The sequence below is a fragment of the Parambassis ranga genome, chromosome 8, assembly GCF_900634625.1.
Source record: "Parambassis ranga chromosome 8, fParRan2.1, whole genome shotgun sequence".
In the NCBI taxonomy this organism is placed as follows: domain Eukaryota; kingdom Metazoa; phylum Chordata; class Actinopteri; family Ambassidae; genus Parambassis; species Parambassis ranga.
The window spans coordinates 5,438,558-5,459,942 of record NC_041029.1 but is presented as its reverse complement, the minus strand read 5'-3'; the positions used below and the strand labels follow the sequence as shown (position 1 = coordinate 5,459,942).

The 21,385-nt window shown below is 40.3% G+C and overlaps 2 protein-coding genes across 3 annotated transcripts in view; both read right to left on the bottom strand.

Moving 5' to 3' along the window:
* LOC114440148 (nuclear GTPase SLIP-GC-like) overlaps positions 1–21,385 on the bottom strand; it is a 50,359-nt gene that overhangs the window by 5,350 nt on the left and 23,624 nt on the right. Inside the window, exons 1-6 of one of the 2 annotated variants that reach the window (XM_028412442.1) lie at positions 1,295–1,419; positions 1,093–1,174; positions 722–837; positions 549–581; positions 333–357; positions 116–208 (exon numbers count right to left, since the gene is read on the bottom strand). In XM_028412442.1, the coding sequence (XP_028268243.1) occupies positions 116–208; positions 333–357; positions 549–581; positions 722–837; positions 1,093–1,159 (334 nt within the window). In that variant the 5' untranslated portion in view covers positions 1,160–1,174; positions 1,295–1,419. Of the gene's footprint in view, positions 1–115; positions 209–332; positions 358–548; positions 582–721; positions 838–1,092; positions 1,175–1,294; positions 1,420–21,385 lie in introns of those variants that run through there. The other variant, XM_028412443.1, reaches the window with a different exon arrangement.
* LOC114439923 (nuclear GTPase SLIP-GC-like) lies at positions 5,032–13,789 on the bottom strand. The gene is made up of 8 exons (XM_028412122.1): positions 13,538–13,789; positions 7,601–7,804; positions 7,332–7,507; positions 5,801–5,924; positions 5,596–5,704; positions 5,374–5,507; positions 5,164–5,245; positions 5,032–5,066 (listed from the first exon to the last, which is right to left on the bottom strand). The coding sequence occupies exons 1-8, from the start codon at positions 13,787–13,789 to the stop codon at positions 5,032–5,034; spliced, it is 1,116 nt and encodes a 371-aa protein (XP_028267923.1).

The following is a 21,385-nucleotide window of genomic DNA, read 5'->3' as shown; positions in this document are numbered from 1 at the left end:
ATACATTCATGGAATATCTTAAATGTATGCAGTTTACTCTTAATTTGCTACACAAGAAAAATGGCATCATATAGAAATTCCACAGTTTATATATTTTAGAAAGATCTGTAAATACCTGAGCTTGGTCCTGAAGTAGATTCACGTTGTCGTTTACTAGTTGGTGATTGCCCTTTACTGGACTCACCTTGAAGGTCCAGCTTTCTCTTTGCTTGACAGATATTATCCATATATCAAAAAACAAAAAAGAGTTTTTTTGTTGTATGGGTCATTCTGAATATAAAAGTTTATTCTTGACACATTTTGAAGATTACTATCAGGCATGTTCAACTCACCCGTCCCACTTGTGGAAGGCCTCACCTAAGGATGAACATTTGATTTTAATTAGGATTTGATGAAGAAATATGACTTAATCGTGCTAGATTAGCTCTCAGGTTTGAACTCACATCTTTACAATCTGCATTTATGTTTCTTAACCACTATCAGCTCAGAAGAACCCTCTGAAGATGAGTGCATTTACAGTTAACGCTCACAAGTCTGTACATCCTTACCTGGGCATCATCTTCTGCATGTTTCTGTTCATTCTACAGAGCAGAAATTTTATTATTTTTTTTTTCTAATGACAGAAAATAATTCCTGGTGAATGGTTTTAATATAAATGCATTATGTTAAATGAGTTTGTTAATTATTTATTGCACAAGATCTTCACAGTGCAGAACAGTACCTGTAACCGCTGGAGTCTCTTCTTGAATTTTAATTTTGGTCCCACTTTTGAGAACAACTTCTCAACATCTTCTTTGTCTTTGAGTAAGTAAAGACTTTCCTTGTCAATGCGTTGTTCTGAAATGAAAGATATTTACCAAGATCTTGCAGGAACAAAGGTCTGGGTCCTACTAGAAATATGCATTAAATGGATATACAGCCTATATATACACCAATGAATAAAACAATATGAAAATACTGTACAGTTGACAATATAACTTAAAATGTTATTACACTAAATTATATATGAAATAAAAACTTCCTGGAGCATTAGTAGAATTTTTTTTTTCAACAAGATTATATAAAATCAGTGCCAACAACGATGCACTTTACCTTTAAATCTGTCGATCCAATCCTCCAGGCCCCATTCAGTTAGTTTGCTACAAACAAAATCATCCATGACCAAGAACAGAAACTGAAAAACACACAGGAAATAATCAATCACACAGCTCAAAATAACAACTGCTGTTTAAGTGCATGGAGAGTATGAAGAGGTGAGCAGACTAAATTATTATTAAAAGTTTAAGCAGTTTACCTGTTCTGGAAGATACGAGAGCGGGAAAGTGTACAGGGAGACACAAAGTCAGCAGGGAGACGTGGGGTGGTACTAACAGGAAACAGTGAGGCTGAGTTTGATCAGGAAATAGAGAGTAGATAGGCAGTGGTTGGAGGAAGGAAATCATGTGATCAGAAAGGGGCTGCAGTTACTGCAGATGGTGAAGATAAAATAGATACTTCGGCAGGCAGCAAGGTTTTATTTCTTTGCAAAGAAAGGTCAAGAAAGACCTCAAGCATGGGGAGAACTGAGCATTTAAGCCTGAGGAACCAGGCACAAATCAGAGCATTCTGTCTGCTGACAGTATAAGCAGCAGACACAAGGGTATAGCAGCAAAACGTCTTCACAACCGCTGTGTGTGTGTGTGCGCGCGCTGTAGTGGGAGGGCCGTGTGTATATGTATAGAAACACGGCAGAGCGACCTTTGTCCCTGTTCCTGCCACTTTGGGAAGATGAACAGTTTTCTCTGTTCACGTGGAGCTTTAGATTTTTCTCTAAACGACGGGGCAAACAGCGGTCATCTGTAAAGTTTGCACAAAGTCCTTACATCTGATGCAGACATTGAAGGAGGACATTATTTTTTTTGCTTTTTTACCAACAGACAAAAGTTTTTTTTTTATCTTATAAAGTTAATTATTGCTTAGTCTCACAGTAAGGAGGTATTGATAGCTGGATAATCAACATCAACTGTGATCACTTAAAAATATTTTATATGCAAAGTAGAAATTTATTCATAGTGATTTTTTTCCTGTAAAAAAACTGTTCAATGTTATAAGTATATAACAAACAGAGATACACAGGGCCATCAACGAGCCAGCTACTATTAATATTACCATGACTAGACCAGGTCACAGTCTTTCACAGCAAACAAGGTGAGGTCTGCACAAAACATCTAGTAAACCAAGCAGCCTCCAACACATGAAGTGGAGTCCGGTTGAAGCTGCACTACCATTGGAGTACCCACAGACCAATCCTGCAGACAGAGGTCTTCAAGTAGCCAAGCACAGGAGCATTTACCTATTAATGTGTGCATACATACACACCCACACACACAGGGTACACAGAGTACACAGTACAAACAGATTTAGTTTTACAGTGAACCATTTGTCAGCTCATCTCACGCAGAGTTGCTGAAAACCTCAGAGCATTTTTGCCGAGATGCCTTAGATTCAATCGTCTTGATTTGTTGTTCTTGGTTCACGGGGATCAGGAGAACAGCGCTGTGATCTGATGAGCCCACAGGACGCAACTCAATAGACTTATACGCATCTTTGATTGATCCGTAACAAAGATCAAGGGTCTTATTTTGACGAGTCGGTCCGGACACATACTGATGGAAATCTTGCAGTATGTGTCTGAGGTCACAGGTGTTGAAGTCACCCAGGATTAGCTTTGGGGCATCTGGGAAATCAGACTGTAGTTTGTCTACAGTTTTCTCAAGAGTCTCTGTTGCATTTTTTCTAACTGCATTTGGACGTATATAAACAACAGTGACAAATAGCTGTGGGTAGTCACAAGGATGCAGGCATACAGGCCGAAGACATACAGTGAGCAGTTCAATGTCTTTAGTACACACACTCTCTGTCTTTGTACAGTTGTACAATTCAGGCCTCACGTAAAGACAAACACCGCCTCCTTGCTTTTTCCCTGTAACAGTGGGATCACGATCGGTGCGTAACGGAACTCCGAACCCATCAATGGAAAGACAGTTGCCAGTGTCATTGTCTTTTAGCCACGTCTCTGTAAGTGCCAAGATGCAAACATCCTTGTAATCATTTTGTAAACACAATGTGGATTTCAAACTATAAACCTTCTTCTTAAGAGACTGAACATTGGCCATGACGATTGTCGGGAGCTGGTGGTGAAGAACCTCGTTCTGAAGCTTCATCTGGTGGTTGATAGGTGATGCATTTAGACACAAAGGGAAAAGGGACAGAGACCACGGTTAGACTTTTACAAACTTGGTAACAGCATTCAACTTGAATGAAGAATTTAATTCAAAGAGGCACCAGACAAACACTGACTGCTGCTTTCTGGTTTTTGTATTGTATTTTTTTATTAGTTATTGGACTCACTAAGCTCCAGTTTTCTCAGATAATTATTCATTGAACATATTACCACCTGAAATATGCATTAAATGATAAAGCAGTCCCCATAACACTGATTAATTTATCTCAGCAGAACCACCGGCTGTGTCCCCCTTATTGACCGGGGAACAGATGCAAATCCATAACTAGTAAAGTGTGAGTGTCTTGTTACAGTTTGTATGTTAAATGAGTTTTCAAACTCAAATGTAAAAATGTACAATGTACGCTACCTGCTGGAGTCTGTTCTTGAGTTTTGACCTTGGTCCAACCACTGGGATCAATGTTTCAATGTCTTTGTCGTCATCAAGACAATAAAGACTTTCCTTGTCAATGCATTGTTCTGTAGTGAAACATATTTGTTTAAATCTTGCATGTATATATGCATGTTGAACTTGTGATCAGCCACACCGGGGCTCCACAGGGGACCGTCCTCTCTCCCTTCCTCTTCACTCTCTACACCACAGACTTCAACTACTGCACAGAGACCTGCCACCTCCAGAAATTCTCTGATGACTCTGCAGTGGTTGGATGTATCACTGGTGGTGATGAGAGGGAGTACAGGTCCGTGGTGGATAACTTTGTCACCTGGAGCGAGAGCAACCACCTACTGCTCAATGTGACAAAGACAAAGGAACTAGTGGTGGGTCTGAGGAGGACAAAGGCTCCAGTGACCCCTACCAGCATCAAAGGGGTCAGTGTGGAGGTGGTGGAGGAGTACAAATACCTGGGAATGTACTTGGACCACAAACTGGACCGGAGTAAGAACGTGGACACTCGCCTCTACTTTCTGAGGCAGCTGAGGTCCTTCAACATCTGCAGGACGATGATGAGGATGTTTTATGAGTCTGTGGTGGCCAGTGCCATCATGTATGCTGTTGTCTGCTGGGGCAGCAGTCTGAGGGTGAGGGACATAAACAGACTCAACAGAATCATCAGGAAGGCCGGCCATGTTGTGGGAGAGGAACTGGACTCTCTGACAGAGGTGTGTCAGAGGAGGATGTTGTCCAAAATAAAGACTATACTGGACTGTCCCTCCCACCCGCTCCACACTGTACTGACCAGCTACAGGAGCTTGTTCAGCAACAGACTCCGACTCCCACGATGCACCACTGAGAGACACAGGAAATCATCCCTGCCTGTCTCAATCAAACTACTGAACTCTGAACTGTAACAGTCACTCAGACACTGTACATTCATACTGGTACATTCATGTCATGCTCTTTACTGTGTAAAGGTTTATACAGTAGTATGTTCTTTAGGTAACAACTCAGGGATTTAAATGCTGTCTAGGTATTTAGATATTTATTATATATTTCTATTTCATTTCAATTATCCTTTCTTTCTTCTTTTTTCTTCTATGTGTCTGTAACAAACAAGAATTTCCCCTCAGGGATAAATAAAGTAATTTCTGATTCTGATTCTGATTACAGAAGCCCAAGACAATTGTTGTCACTTCCTTTCTAAAAAATGTTACAACACACAAGGGAAAGAATGACCAGTGTTGGAGGAAGTACTGAAGCTTGGTACTTAAGTAAAAGTACAAATACCCAGCAAAATATATACTTAAGTAAAAGTAGAAGTGCTACATCAACAATCTTACTTAAGTAAAAGTCTTAAGTACACAAGTACTTAAGACTTCACCTCCACCAGCTCTGCTGAAACATCTAATAAAAAACAATGAATGTGGATGTGTTGATTTACATTAATGATACGTACAAATATTTACAAAACAATGATTTTATTATGATGTGTTCCTGTTACCTGGGATTGAGTGGTCATCTGTCTTGAGGGAGAGGTCAATTGATTCCATCATGGTTTCCTCCAGTGTCCCTAGGATCTCCTCCTAATTTAACATGGAGATCTTTAGTCAGATATTGTGTTGAGTAAATCACACAAATGAATTGAAGAAACTAGAAATAAAAACATAAATAAATCAACTTTTTTCTGTTTTCACATGAACATTGGACCAACCTTCAAGTCCTTCAACTTCTTCAACATGGTCTCTCCAGCCTGCTTAAACATGGTGTCCTTTGAATCATGAACATGCTTCTGCAATGTGAAACGCATGTTGTCCAGTGAGCCAGGTCCAGAAAATGTTGCTGCTTCTACAACATAACAGGATGATGACCACAAGAAATGTAAATTTTATATCACTGGATCATATTGACAGGTTGTGTTTCAGGACAGACTCACTCTCATAGCTCGTCTGCATGTTTGTCTTAATTGTCTCGGTCAGACTCCTGTAGATCAATTTGTTTTTGTCCCGGATCATTCGGTTCAGTCTTGTCTTCATCTTGTCTTCCTGGGAGATGAAAAAAGTACATTTTTCCATTATAAGATATACAAGAGCTCCCTGCAGGGTGGAGATGCAGATATTTTTGCTAGTCTTGTCTTTTACCTCTGTCTTGAGAAATGTCAGCTGCAGTTCCACATCCTTGTATTTCTCAATGAGCCCCTCTGTGCCAAGTGAAAATGAATTGATGACCCCATTGAATGGTCCACACTGTCCTTTGGTTTGTTGTCTGAAAAAAAAGTGAAATGTCAGAAGGTATTGTAGTCTCAGTGCATCTGTATTTTGATTATACAAGGGCGAAATGTGTGTTCTCAATTGTTGGAAAATTGGCTGGTAATCAGTTTCATGTAAACATATCCATTCTCTACAATCAGAAAATAAGGTAGCAACTGGTTTAATATGCTCAGTAAGACTCACAGGAAGGTGTTTCTGAATTCCTTATCAATGCTGCCAGTCAGGTGAGATGATAACTTCATGTTGAGGTCGATGAGAGCCCCCTTTTTGGGTTTGAAGGTGCCTCCATTCCTTACTACACATGTCAGTGTCCTATGAAATGCACTGCCACCACCTGACTTAAAATAAAAATACAATTTACAAGAATATCCACCACAAACCTGAATGAACTTGTCTATATATACTTACAGGATATAAGAAGGACCTCAGTTCTTTTTCACATGAACTTCTGGACGTTTTAACCCCCTCATCAAGACATTCTTTAAAAGCCTTGTAAGTCTCTTCAATCTCTTTTTCAACTTCCTGTAGTCGATGTTTCATGTTATTTTCAAGCTCTGCACACACTTCTGTGTTTGTGTTGGTCTGAAATAAAAGATACACATTCAATATTTAAAGCCAAACTACAGAGGGACATTAGCACCATTGTAAAGACAGATTTGACTTCTGACTAATTAGAGTCTAAAGTCAGAGACTGTTGTGAACAGTGGTGAGCCTCTGACATGCAGCTTTACTACATGATCTTACTCCATCTCTGCATCTGGCCCCTTGAATCAAAGACAGAATCCCATGTGCTCCAGACACTTAGTTCACCATCTCAGAGTGACTGTCGTTCAGGTTTTTCAGAAATTCCTGAAGTTTAGGTATTTCTGCAAAAGGAAAGCTGTCACTGATTGAAACACATGCAAACATTTTCTGTTCATCTGCTAACAAAACTTCACCCACCTGTGTCTTCTGGTTCCAGATATTTTCTTTGAAAAAACTCTTTAGCGCTCACTGTTAACACTTCAAAAGTGGCATCACTGAAGTGTGTCTGAGGGATAATAGTTATACTATAGTTACTTGTGTACAGTTTTCAAACGAGATTTTCTGTCTGTATTCAACTCACCTTAATGTGGTTTTGCTTTCTGAATTCACTGTTCACTGCTTCCTTAGCATCAATGTTCCCTTTTTGTATTATAGCATGAATGGTGTCTGTTGAACTATAAGAACAGATAAATACAGTGTTTAAAAGTTCAAGAATATTATCTGCAACATTTTTTAACTGGAATAACAAAAGCCCAAATGTCTTCATTTTAGCTCTAGTTTATCTTTGGATAGATAGATAGATAGATTTCTTTGGAAGTTTTCCCACCACATTTAAAGATAAATTAAACATTTTATTTACACCTTTGAACTCACTCACTTGTCATCTGCCTCCTCAATACAGTCAGACTTGGTGCAGATAAAGTGAATGTACTGACACTGTCCACCATTTCCAATCAGGCTAGCAGCACCTTTCAGGATCTTCCATGCTTCTGTTTCTGATGCTGCTCGATTGATGTCAGTCACAATCCAGACAGCAGAACAATCTCCAACAATCTGAAACAGCATGTTGGTTATGAATGAATGAATGAATGAATGAATGAATGAATGATCATCACACCAAACCACAGTGAAATAAGAATATATTACCTCTTTCCACATCTCATCTCTGCTCTTGTTGCGGTCACCATTTACAGGAAGGTCCACAAGTGTGACATGTTGGAGAAGATCATTATTTGGCACTTTGACAGTCACACTCTTCACCAGTGGCCAATACCAGCTCTCTTCTTTATTTCCGCCCTGTTTTGAGTGAGTTCTTGTGTATTTGGCAAATTGTTCTGATAGCTCTTTGGCCTGCAGTAAACAACAAGAGAATGGAAGAAATTTTACATTTAATGCATTTTTCAATTATTATATAATTATTTTAATTATTATATAATAATTTATCTTGCTTCATAAATATCATTACATGTAAAAATTACTCCAGCCAATACAATATATGTTAAGAACCATCCTTCATAATCAGAAACAACTGAAGTGGTCCTAGTTTACAGGCAGCCAGTGCTGTGTAGCTTCCAGCAATGATGTGAATGTGCCAAACACATAAAATCTACTGTATCAATTCTGTCACAGCCAAAAGATGAAGGGTAAAAGAGATATCGGTCTGCATTGCTTGCCAGTTCTGTTGTTATTGTTTCCTTGCTTTGTTATTATTTTCTACTAAATCCCTGGTTATTTTGGTATAATTGTATTTCATATCTTCCAGTTCTCTCTCCCCCCCCCCCCGACACACACACACAGGTATGCGCACACACGTACTGCACCAGACTGAGAGCGCGCATTGAAAACTTTGTCAAGCGACGCACTGTCTGTTGGACAGTTCTCAGCAGCCTAGCCATGCTGGTATGTTGACAGTGTTTGTTTTCAGGTGCGGCGTGATCTCTGTGCGCATGTAGCAGTGCTCCGTCAGAATATAGTCCCAAAATGGATCAAAGTAGGAGGTTGCCGCGTGTTAATCAGCATTTCCATTTGTGCTCGCTGTGAATACTCAGGTCACATGAAGTACTTGGAATTTCTTTCTTTCATCTATCTGGATGCTAGTTGAAGCCGGTTCTAGGCAGGGGCAAGAGGGGGCAGTGCCCCCTCAAATAAATGTCTTGCCCCCTCAAATCAAATTTTTAGAAGTTGAGAAAGCACATGTTAATATACTCACAAAATTAATATATATTACGTATTGACAAAATTATAATCGGTAGCGTTCCCTCGTGTCTGTCCGTTGCTGTGTGTATTCACAGGCTGCAGCTCGCACACACACCCTGAGCCCTGAGTAAACATCCAATCAGCATCCGTATGCAAATGGGTCAACACGTAGTCTAACGGTGTAGTGACAGGTTTCAGTGTGGTTACGGAGAGGGAAGACATTGAAGAAGCTGCACACACGCATCTCGGGGAGTGTGAATACTCCGTGCCGAAACAAACTTTGTTCTTGTTCTTGCCACCTCGGGAGCATGAGACATTGAGAATGAGACCGTCCAGATAAATGCTGTTGATTAATAAAATCTGGATTAAGGATATTTTATTTATTCAATTTTTATGTTTCAGTTTTCCCTTGAGGGATTGCCACCTTATAGTGGTCGGGGGGATTGCGTGCCTCAGTGCTATACAAGCAGAAGCTTAGTCTTCAGGTGGGACTCACAAGTTGGACAGGTCTGAAGATAAAAGCCTGACAAAGTGCAATCCACTTCTCCAGGCTGGCTTTGGACACAGCTAACAACCCAATTCAGCAAAGAAAATACTGTCACTATAAGACCAGAGGAAAAAAATGTTTTAACATGAAGTGTACACATGATGCCCCCTTCACATTCTGACTGCCCCCTCATACATGCCTGTCTACCGGCCCTGCTGCGCACAGGCCTGACTCCTGGACATATGACTGTGTGAGGAGCCAGTGAACAACTTATTTTCATGTTAAAGCAGTTTGACATATTTTATTTAATTTCTATTCACAATAGATTTTGTTATACTAGCCTACATAAATGTCATTGTCTGTACTGTATCTCCAAAGGTACAGCAAATCACTCATTAAGGAATATGACATGCTGTTTATTTAGTAAACAATGTTTAGATTTTAGTCTTAGTAGAAAAGGGAAATTTAGGCCCAGGAAAATCTACGCTTATCAATTAATCATTAATCGATCGATAAGGTCATTAAACTAATGATTATTGAATTAATCAATAATTTGCATCCCTATTCTGACCTGTTATTAATAAAGATTGAGATGATTGGACCAGTGGTACTTTTTTGGAATATTTGAAACCCTTTTTTTAATGCGGCCTTAATGCGGCCCATCCTCACCCAGACTCTACCCTCAGTGGCCCCCCAGGTAAGTTGAGTTTGAGACCCCTGTCCTAGAGTTTTTCCTCCATTAGGATTGCTCGCCCACCCTAATGTAATTCACCTATGTCTTGTTACACTTATGTATTTAAGTCCTGCTCCCTTGTCTCTTGTTTACCACAGTGTCTGTTTCCTACAACACCGGGCACAAACAAAACCCACTAAGACAGAAAGTAGAACTAAGGAGCAAAAACAAGTAAACACAGCACTCAGAACTTGTGGCTACCCAAACTGGGCCCTGGTGAAAGCTGGCAAAAGGAAAGAGCAGTAGTGAGCCCAACCAGAACAGGACCAGTCACACTGAAAACACATTGTCATCCCATATATATCAGGTGTTTCTGAGAAACTCAGAAGGATTTTCAATGCACATCAGATCCCAGTACACCTTAAGCCCAGCTCTACACTGAGACAAAAACTGGTCCACCCCTAGGACAAAACTCCCAGGGACAGACAGAGCAATGTAATCTATGCAGTTGAGAAGATTGAAGCAAGGCGTCTGGACTTGTAGAGTTTTCTTGAAGACGTTTCGCTGCTCATCCAAGCAGCTTCATCAGTTTTAACTGTTTGGTGGGGAAACATGGTTTATATGTGGTTACAGACCACTGCATTGTATGTGGTAGAAAGATGATGTCTGAGGCCACCACCTCTGTTAAGGGAAGGTTTTTCCAGCTTAACATAGATGGCTTCCTTGACTCCTCTTTCATACCACCTTTCCTCTATGTCTAAAATGTGAACATTGTTGTCCTCAAAGGAGTGTGCTTTGTCTTTGAGGTGGAGGTGAACAGCTGAGTCTTGTCCTGAGGAGGTGGCTCTCCTGTGCTGAGCCATTCTTCTGTGGAGTGGTTGTTTAGTTTCTCCAATGTACAGATCAGAGCATTCCTCACTGCACTGGACTGCATATATCACATTGCTGTGTTTCTCCCTGGGAATCTTATCCTTCGAGTGAACCAGTCTCTGTCTCAGTGGTGTCATCGGTTTGAAATGGATCGGGATGTCATGGTTGTTGAAGATCCTGCGGAGTTTCTCTGATACTCCTGACACATATGGAACGGGGATGTTCTTTCTCCGCCGGTTGTTGTCCTTCTTCTTGTTGTTGGGGGGTCTTGTTTTTGTGGCTTTGGTGAGTGCCCACTTTGGGTAGCCACAGGTTTGCAGGGCCTTCATGATGTGGTGTTGCTCCTTCTTCTTCCCCTCTGAGCTGGTGGGTACAGTTTGTGCTCTGTGCTGCAGGGTCCTGATGACTCCCAGTTTGTGTTCCAGTGGATGGTGTGAATCAAACAACAGGTACTGGTCCGTGTGTGTGGGTGCTCTATGCTCTGATCTGTACATTGGAGAAACTAAACAACCACTCCACAGAAGAATGGCTCAGCACAGGAGAGCCACCTCCTCAGGACAAGACTCAGCTGTTCACCTCCACCTCAAAGACAAAGGACACTCCTTTGAGGACCACAATGTTCACATTTTAGACAGGGAGGAAATGTGGTTTGAAAGAGGAGTCAAGGAAGCCATCTATGTTAAGCTGGAAGAACCTTCCCTTAACAGAGGTGGGGGCCTCAGACATCATCTTTCTACCACATACAATGCAGTGATTCCATCCATTCCCAGGAAGTTTGCACATACTCACAGTAAGAACAAAGGGCTGTCAACCAGTCCCCCTCCGGCAGTTTCATAGTCGTTAGCCAGTCGTTAGACACACCTGGCCCAGTCAGCCAGAACATCACAGGTAAGTATGGAAACATTTAGTGCTACTGTTTATTTAAGTTTACCTCACTGAGGTCTGCAACCACATATAAACCATGTTTCCCCACCAAACAGTTAGAACTGATGAAGCTGCTTGGATGAGCAGCGAAACGTCTTCAAGAAAACTCTACAAGTCCAGACGCCTTGCTTCAATCTTCTCTACGTATGATGACCTGGATGACTGAGAATCTTCATCAACAATCTATGCAGTTCAGTGCAGTGAGGAATGCTCTGATCTCTATGCTATGATATTGGTGAAACCAAACAACCACTACACAGAAGGATGGCACAGCACAGGAGAGCCACCTCCTCAGGACAAGACAGTGGTCATTCCTTTGAGGATAATAATGTCCAAATCCTAGACAGGGAGGACAGATGGTATGAAAGAGTAGTCAAAGAAGCCATCTATGTGAAATTGAAAAAAACCCTTCTTTAAACAGAGGGGGAGGGCTGAGGCATCAGCTCTCACCTGTTCACAACCCTGTCCCTTCATCCCACAGTTTCTGGTCGTTAACTGGCCATTAACCAACTATAGGGATCTTAAGGCTGTTCCATACTCCACAAGAACAGAGAACTCGCTCCACGGGCGGTAAGAGTAAAAAAAAAGTTCGTTTCGGCACGGAGGTACCATACTCCGTTCAGGGAAAAGGGCGCACAGCATGACAATAGATAGAAGATCAGTGTAGCTGACTGTAGCAGACCTCTGGTCTGTGTGAGTTTAATTCTGTGAACATGTGGATGACTGTCTGCAAGAATACATCCGTCTCCCGGTGTTTAATGTGCGCGAGCCGCTGTAACGCCGTGATCAATACTGGGATTAGTTTATATATCGCCACCTTATGGACAGACTCTCTCCTCTGTACGCCGTGTTTCTGCTTCCAGGAGCTGTTTGCCAGCTGCTCATCTAAACTGTCCATCGTCGTTGTGCTTCCTCCTTCTGTCTGTGTGTTCTGCACCTGAAGAAGCTCTTGCGCTTCTCCACATTCATCACGCCCACAATAAATTCCGACCAACAGAGAACAGAGTATGGATCCAGCTTTAGTCGTGTGAGCTCCTGCAAGATCCACCCACAGAGGTCCTGAACACATAAAACTCAGATTCCCTACCAGAACAGTAGCAGAACTGAAGAAGCCACTTGAGGGAGTGGCCAAACGTCTTCAAAAAACAATCATTGAGTCCAGTTGCCTCAATTTAAACTCTTGGAAATGACTATGACCTGGATGAATGAGAGCATCCACAGATATTCTCTTCCCTATGCTCTCTCTCTCTCTCTCTCTCTCTCTCTCTCTTTCTCTCTGTGTCCTGAGTTCCTGCGTGTTCCAGATTTCCGGTTCCCCTTTGGATGTTCTGTGCCTTGGTTTGGTTTGTTTCTGCTGTTTTTTGGACTCTTTGTTATTCATTTTTGTTCTTTTGTGCTTAGGGATGTTGGTGGCTTAAAGTTCTCCTTTCGTTTGGACTGATTTCGGTTTTCTTATTAGTCTGTTGAACTTAAACCCTGACATTGCTCATATTTGTGTCTTCTTGTAACTTTTTAACATACCTTTGTACAGTACTGTTTTTGTTGTTTAGCATATATTTATTGCACATTTCACTCTACCAGATCGGACTAAAATGTGTGCCTGTAATGTGATATGTACTAAAAGTCAGTAAACATCTGAACCGAAAAAGTAAGTAAAAATGTTGCTGCACCTAAAATTGCCGCCTGTGTCCATTATTTTGTAGAAATAGTAAACTTCTACCAGTGTTAACAGCTTGGTAAAACAACAACTTTGGGCCCTACTGATTTTCCCATTAATAACAACTGTATGTTTACACACAAATCAAATTTCATCTCAAAATAGCCTCATTAGCCTCCTGGGTAATACAACAAACTTGTGATTAGGCCAGGATGGCACCTTTCTGAAAAGTTATAGAGCTCTGACAGAATTACCCTATTCTTTTTTTTTTCTTACTGTATCAGCTGACAAAGTCTTCGTCTTTGAATTGATAAATTCTGGCATTTCCCTGAAGTATCTGGGGTTCATCAGGTTTTCATGTATTTGTATTTTTTGTTTCCACTCTTCTCTGTACAGAGCTGACAGCTTTTCTTTAATGTCACGATATTCATTTTTATCCTCAGCAGCAGCAGCCCCAGCAGCTCTTTTCTGAGCTCTTTTCTGAGCTGCTGGGGCACACACTTTTTTCACATACTTCGAGTTGTCCATGTTAGCGTCCACTTTAATCATGACTGAGGTAAATGCTCTGAGACTTCCAGAAGGTAAAAGATTCTTCTCTCCAAGTACAGCATTTATCAAAGAACTCTTTCCTGCTCCAGTTTTTCCAAACACTCCAACCAGCTCCCTCTTGTCTTCCTTCAATTCCGCAATTTTAGTTCTGTTACAAAACAATTTGAACATTTTAGAGTTTGACTTATGCAACGTGAAACACATCTGTCAGTTAAATGTTAAAGAACAAACAAGCACTTCCTCCCAGTAAACCGTAATCATGTCACCATGGTGTCTAAAAACTACACATATTTTTACCCTCTTCAGTCGTCATAAATCACTCCTGACCTAAGGAGCCTTTGTACAAATGGTGGAATCAGGTGCTGATCCGAGCACATGTAAGAAACACAGTGATACTCACTTCAGGAACTTATTGAGCTTTGTTGGTTGTTGTGTTTGTAGCCTGTCATTGACCCTTCCCATGATTTTTTTTACATGCTGCATGTTCAAATGTTCGTCTGTCAGCATAAAAATAAAGAAATATAAACATTCACAATCTTATGTATCCAGTTCATGAAAGCACTGTGAACTTACAAGTATTTAAACAATGAATAAAATGAGGTCATATAATAGAGTGCATCAGGATTGTATTACTGTATAAAGGAGTAAAATATACATTCATGGAATATCTGAAATGTATGCAGTTTACTCTTAATTTGCTACACAAGAAAAATTGCATGATATAGAAATTACACTTCACAGTTTATATATTTTAGAAAGATCTGTAAATACCTGAGCTTGGTCCTGAAGTAGATTCACGTTGTCGTTTACTAGTTGGTGATTGCCCTTTACTGGACTCACCTTGAAGAGTTTTTTTGTTGTATGGGTCACTCCGAATATAAAAGTTTATTCTTGACACATTTTGAAGATTACTATCAGGCATGTTCAACTCACCCGTCCCACTTGTGGAAGGCCTCACCTAAGGATGAACATTTGATTTTAATTAGGATTTGATGAAGAAATATGACTTAATCGTGCTAGATTAGCTCTCAGGTTTGAACTCACATCTTTACAATCTGCATTTATGTTTCTTAACCACTATCAGCTCAGCAGAACCCTCTGAAGATGAGTGCATTTACAATTAATGCTCACAAGTCTGTACATCCTTACCTGGGCATCATCTTCTTCATGTTTCTGTTGATTCTACAGAGCAGAAATTTTATTATTTTATTTTTGTCTAATGACATAAATAATTCCTGGTAAATGGTTTTAATATAAATGCAATATGTTAAATGAGTTTCTCAGGCTGAATTGTGATAATTTCACAAGATCTTCACAGTGCAGAACAGTACCTGTAACCGCTGGAGTCTCTTCTTGAATTTTAATTTTGGTCCCACTTTTGAGAACAACTTCTCAACATCTTCTTTGTCTTTGAGTAAGTAAAGACTTTCCTTGTCAATGCGTTGTTCTGAAATGAAAGATATTTACCAAGATCTTGCAGGAACAAAGGTCTGGGTCCTACTAGAAATATGCATTAAATGGATATACAGCCTATATATACACCAATGAATAAAACAATATGAAAATACTGTACAGTTGACAATATAACTTAAAATGTTATTACACTAAATTAGATATGACATAAAAACTTCCTGTAGCATTAGTAGATTTTATTTTTCAACAAGATTATATAAAATCAGTGCCAACAACGATGCACTTTACCTTTAAATCTATCTGTCGATCCAATCCTCCAGACCCCAGTCAGTTAGTTTGCTACAAACAAAATCATCCATGACCAAGAACAGAAGCTGAAAAACACACAGGAAATAATCAGTCACACAGCTCGACATAACAACTGCTGTTTAAGCAGTTTACCTGTTGTTGAAGATACAAGAGTGGGACAATGTACAGGGAGACACGGGCTGGTAGCAACAGGAAACAGTGAGGCTGAGGAAGGACACAGAAAGCAGTTATGCAGTGGTTGGGTAAAGGTGTGATCAAAAAGATGTTTTGGGTGTGGTTATATACTGCATATGGGAGTGGCTCAGAAAAGACAGCAACTTCGTTGTACATGGTGAGGACAGACAGCAACAATAAGTGTATGACTGAAAGAACAACATTCACATAACATTCAGTTAATCCAGAAAAGAAACTGAAGCTCCTCAGACATTGTGGATAAAAAATACATTCATAAAACCCAGTTTAACTCACTGTTTAGGAGATATTAAATTCCTGTGGCCTTTAGCTCAAACATCTCGATAGTAAATCACATAGAGCTCTGACTCAGATCAGCGTGAGAAGTCCTGGGGACATATTCACAAAGATTCTTAGCACTAAGTTTCCCTTAGTGGTGAAATTCTGAGAAAATTATTAGAATTACGACATTTTCTGAGAATTTAATGAAAACTAAAATCTAGTAAAGATAAAAGTGATTCACAAAACATAACTAGCCCTTAAAAGAGGTTAAGGTGAAAAATGTTAAAAATAGAGGAGGACCTTTAAAAAGCTTAAGATTTCCTAAAACAAAGAGAACATAGAGGAGAAATGTTCTTCAAGCTATGAATGACAGTCAGCTATTAAAATACTACAGATGCACAAAGGTGTTTTATTTTTAATTTATTTTACAGAATAAGATGTATTGTATATTGTATATGTATATTTTATATTGCCTCTGTGTTTGTGGACCTGTCCAGTTTGCGGTCAAGGTGAAGTCCGATGTATAGAGTGTGAACAGGAATGGAGACAGTACTGGGCCCTGGGGTGCCCCCGTGCTTCTCACTATAGTGTCCGAGACGGTGTTACTCAGCCTCAAAAATTGTGGTCGACCTGTGAGATAGTTGGTGATCCAGGTGACCAGTGGGGTCTCCACCTACATGTCCAGGAGCTTCCTCTTCAGAAGGGCAGGCTGCACGGTGTTAAACACACTGGAAAAATCAAAGAACATGATTCTAACAGTGTTGCCTGCCTCCTCCAAGTAGGTGTGTCTGTGCAGCAGGTAGATGATGGCATCCTCCACTTCAATACAAGGCTGGTAAGCAAACTGCACAGCATGCAGGTGTTTCAGGATCAGCCTCTTGAGAGACTTCATCACCTGTGAAGTCAAGGCAACTGGTCTGTAGTCGCTGTGTGTGCTTGGATGTTTGGTCTTGGGCATAGGAACAAGAATAGGTCTATAACACAACATCAATAATAAGCCTACAGAGAAAACATGTATCATAGACCTATCTGTCATTATTAAATAAACAAAAACATGATAAAATGGTGCCTGCCTGTTTAGATAAAGCAATGTATCATTGTTACTATTGGATGTCCATCAGCCTATGCTTAATTTAGATTGCTCAAGGACATTAAAAACTGTCTCTGCACTTGGGACAGCTGTTTAGGGGGTGTTCCACCTCCTGAAAACAATCCATTAGGCTTTAAGGGAATATGTCGTTATGCTTCAAGTAAACTTTGTTCAAAGTACGTGCATACAGCCATCAACTGTTTGAGCAGATTCCTGTTTATGCGCAGCGATCTCTGACTTCATCTTAGATTGCAATACATAGGCTACCATCGCTTTCCACACTCCCAAACCAGGAGGAACAAAGCGTTGATCTGCTGTCTCTTAGAATATAACTTAATAACTGGGCTGAATTTTACTCGTTTTTTTTCTCTCGTCAGCTAACTATGCTCAGAGTGAGCTTTACTCCTCTGTCCCGTTTGGTTTTCATGTACTTTTATTTATTTCCATTTTGCCTTCAGGTAAATCTGCTCCAAACAGGGCGTCTATGTAACAGACAGCAGTCACGGAAAGGTGATGACAGCTGAGCAAGTGGTCCCACGTAATATCATATAGGTTTAATTACATCCAAGCCATTTGTGTTGATGATCACATCATTATTTGAGACCACAAAACTTCATGCCACTGTCCATTCTATGCTGTTTATATTATTAGGAATGTGTTCTCTTGTTTTTCTATCAACCAATTACATCTACAAAATGAAACTTTTCTACTTTAAGAAATGACAAATCATTCCTGTGCCACAAGTTAAATTTCCCTTCTTACCATCCTTAATTTGGTTTTGTTGCAAATCCAGTGTATTCAAAAAGCAAAGTAACCTTAAGACCCAAAGGCAAGTGAATGTTTTACAAACCAAAGCATGATAAAGAGCCAACTTTACATACAGGAACACACTCTTGGCCTTGTTGCTCACACCAGTACAGTGAAACCAAAATAAATCTATGTGAATGAAATTCAACATAAAATCACTGCTCAAAGAGAACAGGTTCAAGCAGCCAGTCTGTGCTGTGTTTGTCACAATATACTGTACATGACATTAAAAACAATGTTTACATTATTCAGAACAACAGTCAAAAGTATTACCGACCTAGTGACTGCTCTTCATCTGCTGCAGGTCATTGTAGTATTTCTCCACCCTCACAAGCTCTTTTGCAACATCTAAGAACTTTGGTGGTTTTATGCACACAGTAATTGCACACAATGTAAAACACTATAGGAATGCATAGAAAAAAGACATGCATGCATTAGCCTGATTTTATAATAAATATAAGTTTAGTTCTCATAAGATCACAGCTGAAGGTGAATTTAGATACTGAATCTTGTATCACATGTACAAATCATTTATAATTTCCTGCTCTGAGAAATCAAAGGGCACCATGACTCTGTCACATGCAAAATCCATGCAGACAGACCTAAATGATGTTTATTCAAAAGGAAAACCACAAAGACACGTGCATCTTTAACAAACCAAAGAATGATAAACTTTGCATGTCATGGTTTCAGCCAGGTCTTTTATTTTGTAGTTCATTTTCTGTTTGTATTAGTTTTAGTTTTACTAACATTACAATACAATACTGACATTGCATACATGATCACAATCCCCCCAGCGGGGAAAAACAACCAGAGGTTTTGGACTAACTCTGAAAGAGGACAGCTCCCACCCCAAAAATTGAAGGCATCAACCTCGACTATGAGCTGGCAGGAGGAATCTGACTAAGTAAGAATAAGGGCTGAAGTTAAGGGAGCTTTTAAACCCAGTAAGGCCTGTTCAGGTGACCAGGTGAATGGATGGAGGTGGAAATGATCAGAGGCTGAGCTGTCTTATCAATCACAGACATAGCAGCTATAAAAACCAGCAAAATTTTTGCAGCTCTAAACAGTGATTAAGGCTTGTACACTGAGCTACAGTCTTAATGGTCTCAGGGTCTGGTTTGATCTGTCCCCTCTAAAAGCAACACTAAGAGTTTTTCAGCCTCCAGACTGTATTTCCAAGATCACTCTGATGGTACGTTAACTCAGAACAGGTTGAATGACACCTCCATCTTTGCTTGAGAGCATCTATATCACCTGCACTGGCACTATAGGAAACTTTAGGGTTCAGGTAGGAACCCTTACACAGGCATACACAACAGACCGACAGACAACTGAGCATGCACACATTCTATAGATATGGTGGGTGTCCACACAGAGCGCAAACACAATTATTCACTGGAATGAGAACGTGAAGATGATGTCCAGTGGTGGAGGAAGTACTGAAGCTTGGTACTTAAGTAAAAGTTCAAATAACCAGCAAATTATATACTTATGTAAAAGTAGAAGTGCTACATCAACAATCCTACTTAATTTAGTACATTTAAAAGTACTTACTTTTAAATGTACTTAAAGTATTAGAAGTACTCACGCACTGAATATATTTGATTTCCATTGCAAAGGGTATCTGAACAGGCTAAAATAATCAAAGAAATTATCCTAAAATTAAAATGGACAATGTGTTTACATTTCCAGTACAGAAATCTATGCTATGCTATGGACAAGTCTGTGTGTCATGAGGCAGGCTGTGGGCATCAAGTGAACAGAGAGGCTGGTAATAAAAGAACAGGCAGTTACCATTTTTACTGTGTAAGTATTCCTGCTGTAGATTAATGTTAATCAGACATTAATAGATGGACCTGTGTTAGCAGCCAGAGCACCGGCATCATGATTGAGGCTCATTATAGAAACACAGCTCGCAGCATGACACCATCTTCATGCCTGGCCTCACATCAGTCCAGCACAGCTGTATGAACACAACTGTATTCATGAACGTACTTGTAACTACAGACATTGTAGAAATGTAGTAGAGTAGAAAGTACAGGTAATAGCTGCAAAATGTAATGGAGTAAAAGTATAAAGTATTATTTTTACTTAGTAAAAAAAAGTAAGTAAATTATAAATGCATAAAAACGTACTTAAGTACAGTAACAAAGTACAAATAGTTCCACCACTGCTGATGTCTGAGGAGACAGGTGGCACAAGTGAGCAATATTGGCCTGGCTTTCACTCCCTGACAAGAGCTGAAATAGGATGAGGGACTGATGGTGAGCCAGCGCTGTTGGACCAGTAAGTAAAGTTGATCGCTAGCTGGAGGCTAACGTGCTAGGTAATTGACGATAGTTTTGATGACATGTTTGAGCACACAGCTCCAGCTTTTAGAGTTTGAAGGAATTTTACGATGTAGCAGACAATAGTGTTCATCAGGCTGTAGGTGGAACCCCACAGGCAATTCCTCCATAGTGTTGCTTTAATGATATAATCTAGAAAGATTCTGTGTAAAATTTACACTGACTTCGTATTTGTTGATGCACATGGCGGATGTGTTCAGACAGTCAAAAACAATCAAAATAGAAAATGTGGAAATTCATCTTTTTGAATTAAGTAAAAGAGGCAGTGTTGTTTTATTTGATTGTAACTCAAGGATTACACTGGCTTTAATCTCATTGTACTTTGGGGGTCCTGGTGTCCTAGTCAGAAGGGGTCTTACCCTAGCATGAATTCTAAGACACACTACTTAAGCTGAGGTAACTCGCCTGGTTTCTATCCACCGTTAATCCTGACGTCTGCCTTGCTTCCTCCCTCGCACCGATGCTACCATGTAGGGAGGCTTTACCCGCAGCCGGGTCCGGTGGAGGGCCCCATCAGTTGTGGTGGCTTACCCCTAATGGATCTGTACACTGTGTACGTGCCAGGTTGAGGAAAATAGGAAAATAAGCCCTAAGGACATAAATGGTAGTGTACTAAAAACCCTTGCAACCGCAAGAGCTAGATGTTGTAACACTTTCGAAAATCATTACTTAGAGTTTTACTTCTATGAGACTAAGGTGTACTACCACTAGGGAAAACAGGAGAAATTCTAACTTTTGAAATGTGTATTTTGTATGCAGGTTCAGCTTTTTAAGCAAAGCAACAGCTCATAAAATCAAATGAGTGATTCATAAAATTGGTAAAATCCCAGAGCGGTAACTTTTCAAGCCAAAATAGCACTGCCGAGGGGTTGGCTTGGTCCGCACGCAGTTCAATCATGAGAGACTCAGCGAACTGAATGAGAAAGAATTTATTAATACAATAATTGTGAATGTGCATTGGCGTCCTAGACCCCGTCGTGAGGACCACGTCCGAAAGGGGGGAAAGCTCGAGCGGAGAGGCCGCTGATCCGAAGACCCCCCGGGGTCTAGACCTGGTGGTGGTGTAGAAGCAGGAGAGCAGGAGAGGGGAGACCTTGAACTGCATGGATCGGGAGGTGCTTGGGGTGGAGGAGGGTTGCCGGATTCGATCGG

Coding starts and splice junctions, on each gene's coding strand:
- LOC114439923 (XM_028412122.1), bottom strand. CDS start 13,789: ATGGACAACTCGAAGTATGTGAAAAAAGTGTGTGCCCCAGCAGCTCAG. Junction 7,805..13,537: donor AGACTTTGTCAGCTGATACA/GTAAGAAAAAAA, acceptor TGTTTACTGCAG/GCCAAAGAGCTATCAGAACA. Junction 7,508..7,600: donor GAGATGAGATGTGGAAAGAG/GTAATATATTCT, acceptor ATGCTGTTTCAG/ATTGTTGGAGATTGTTCTGC.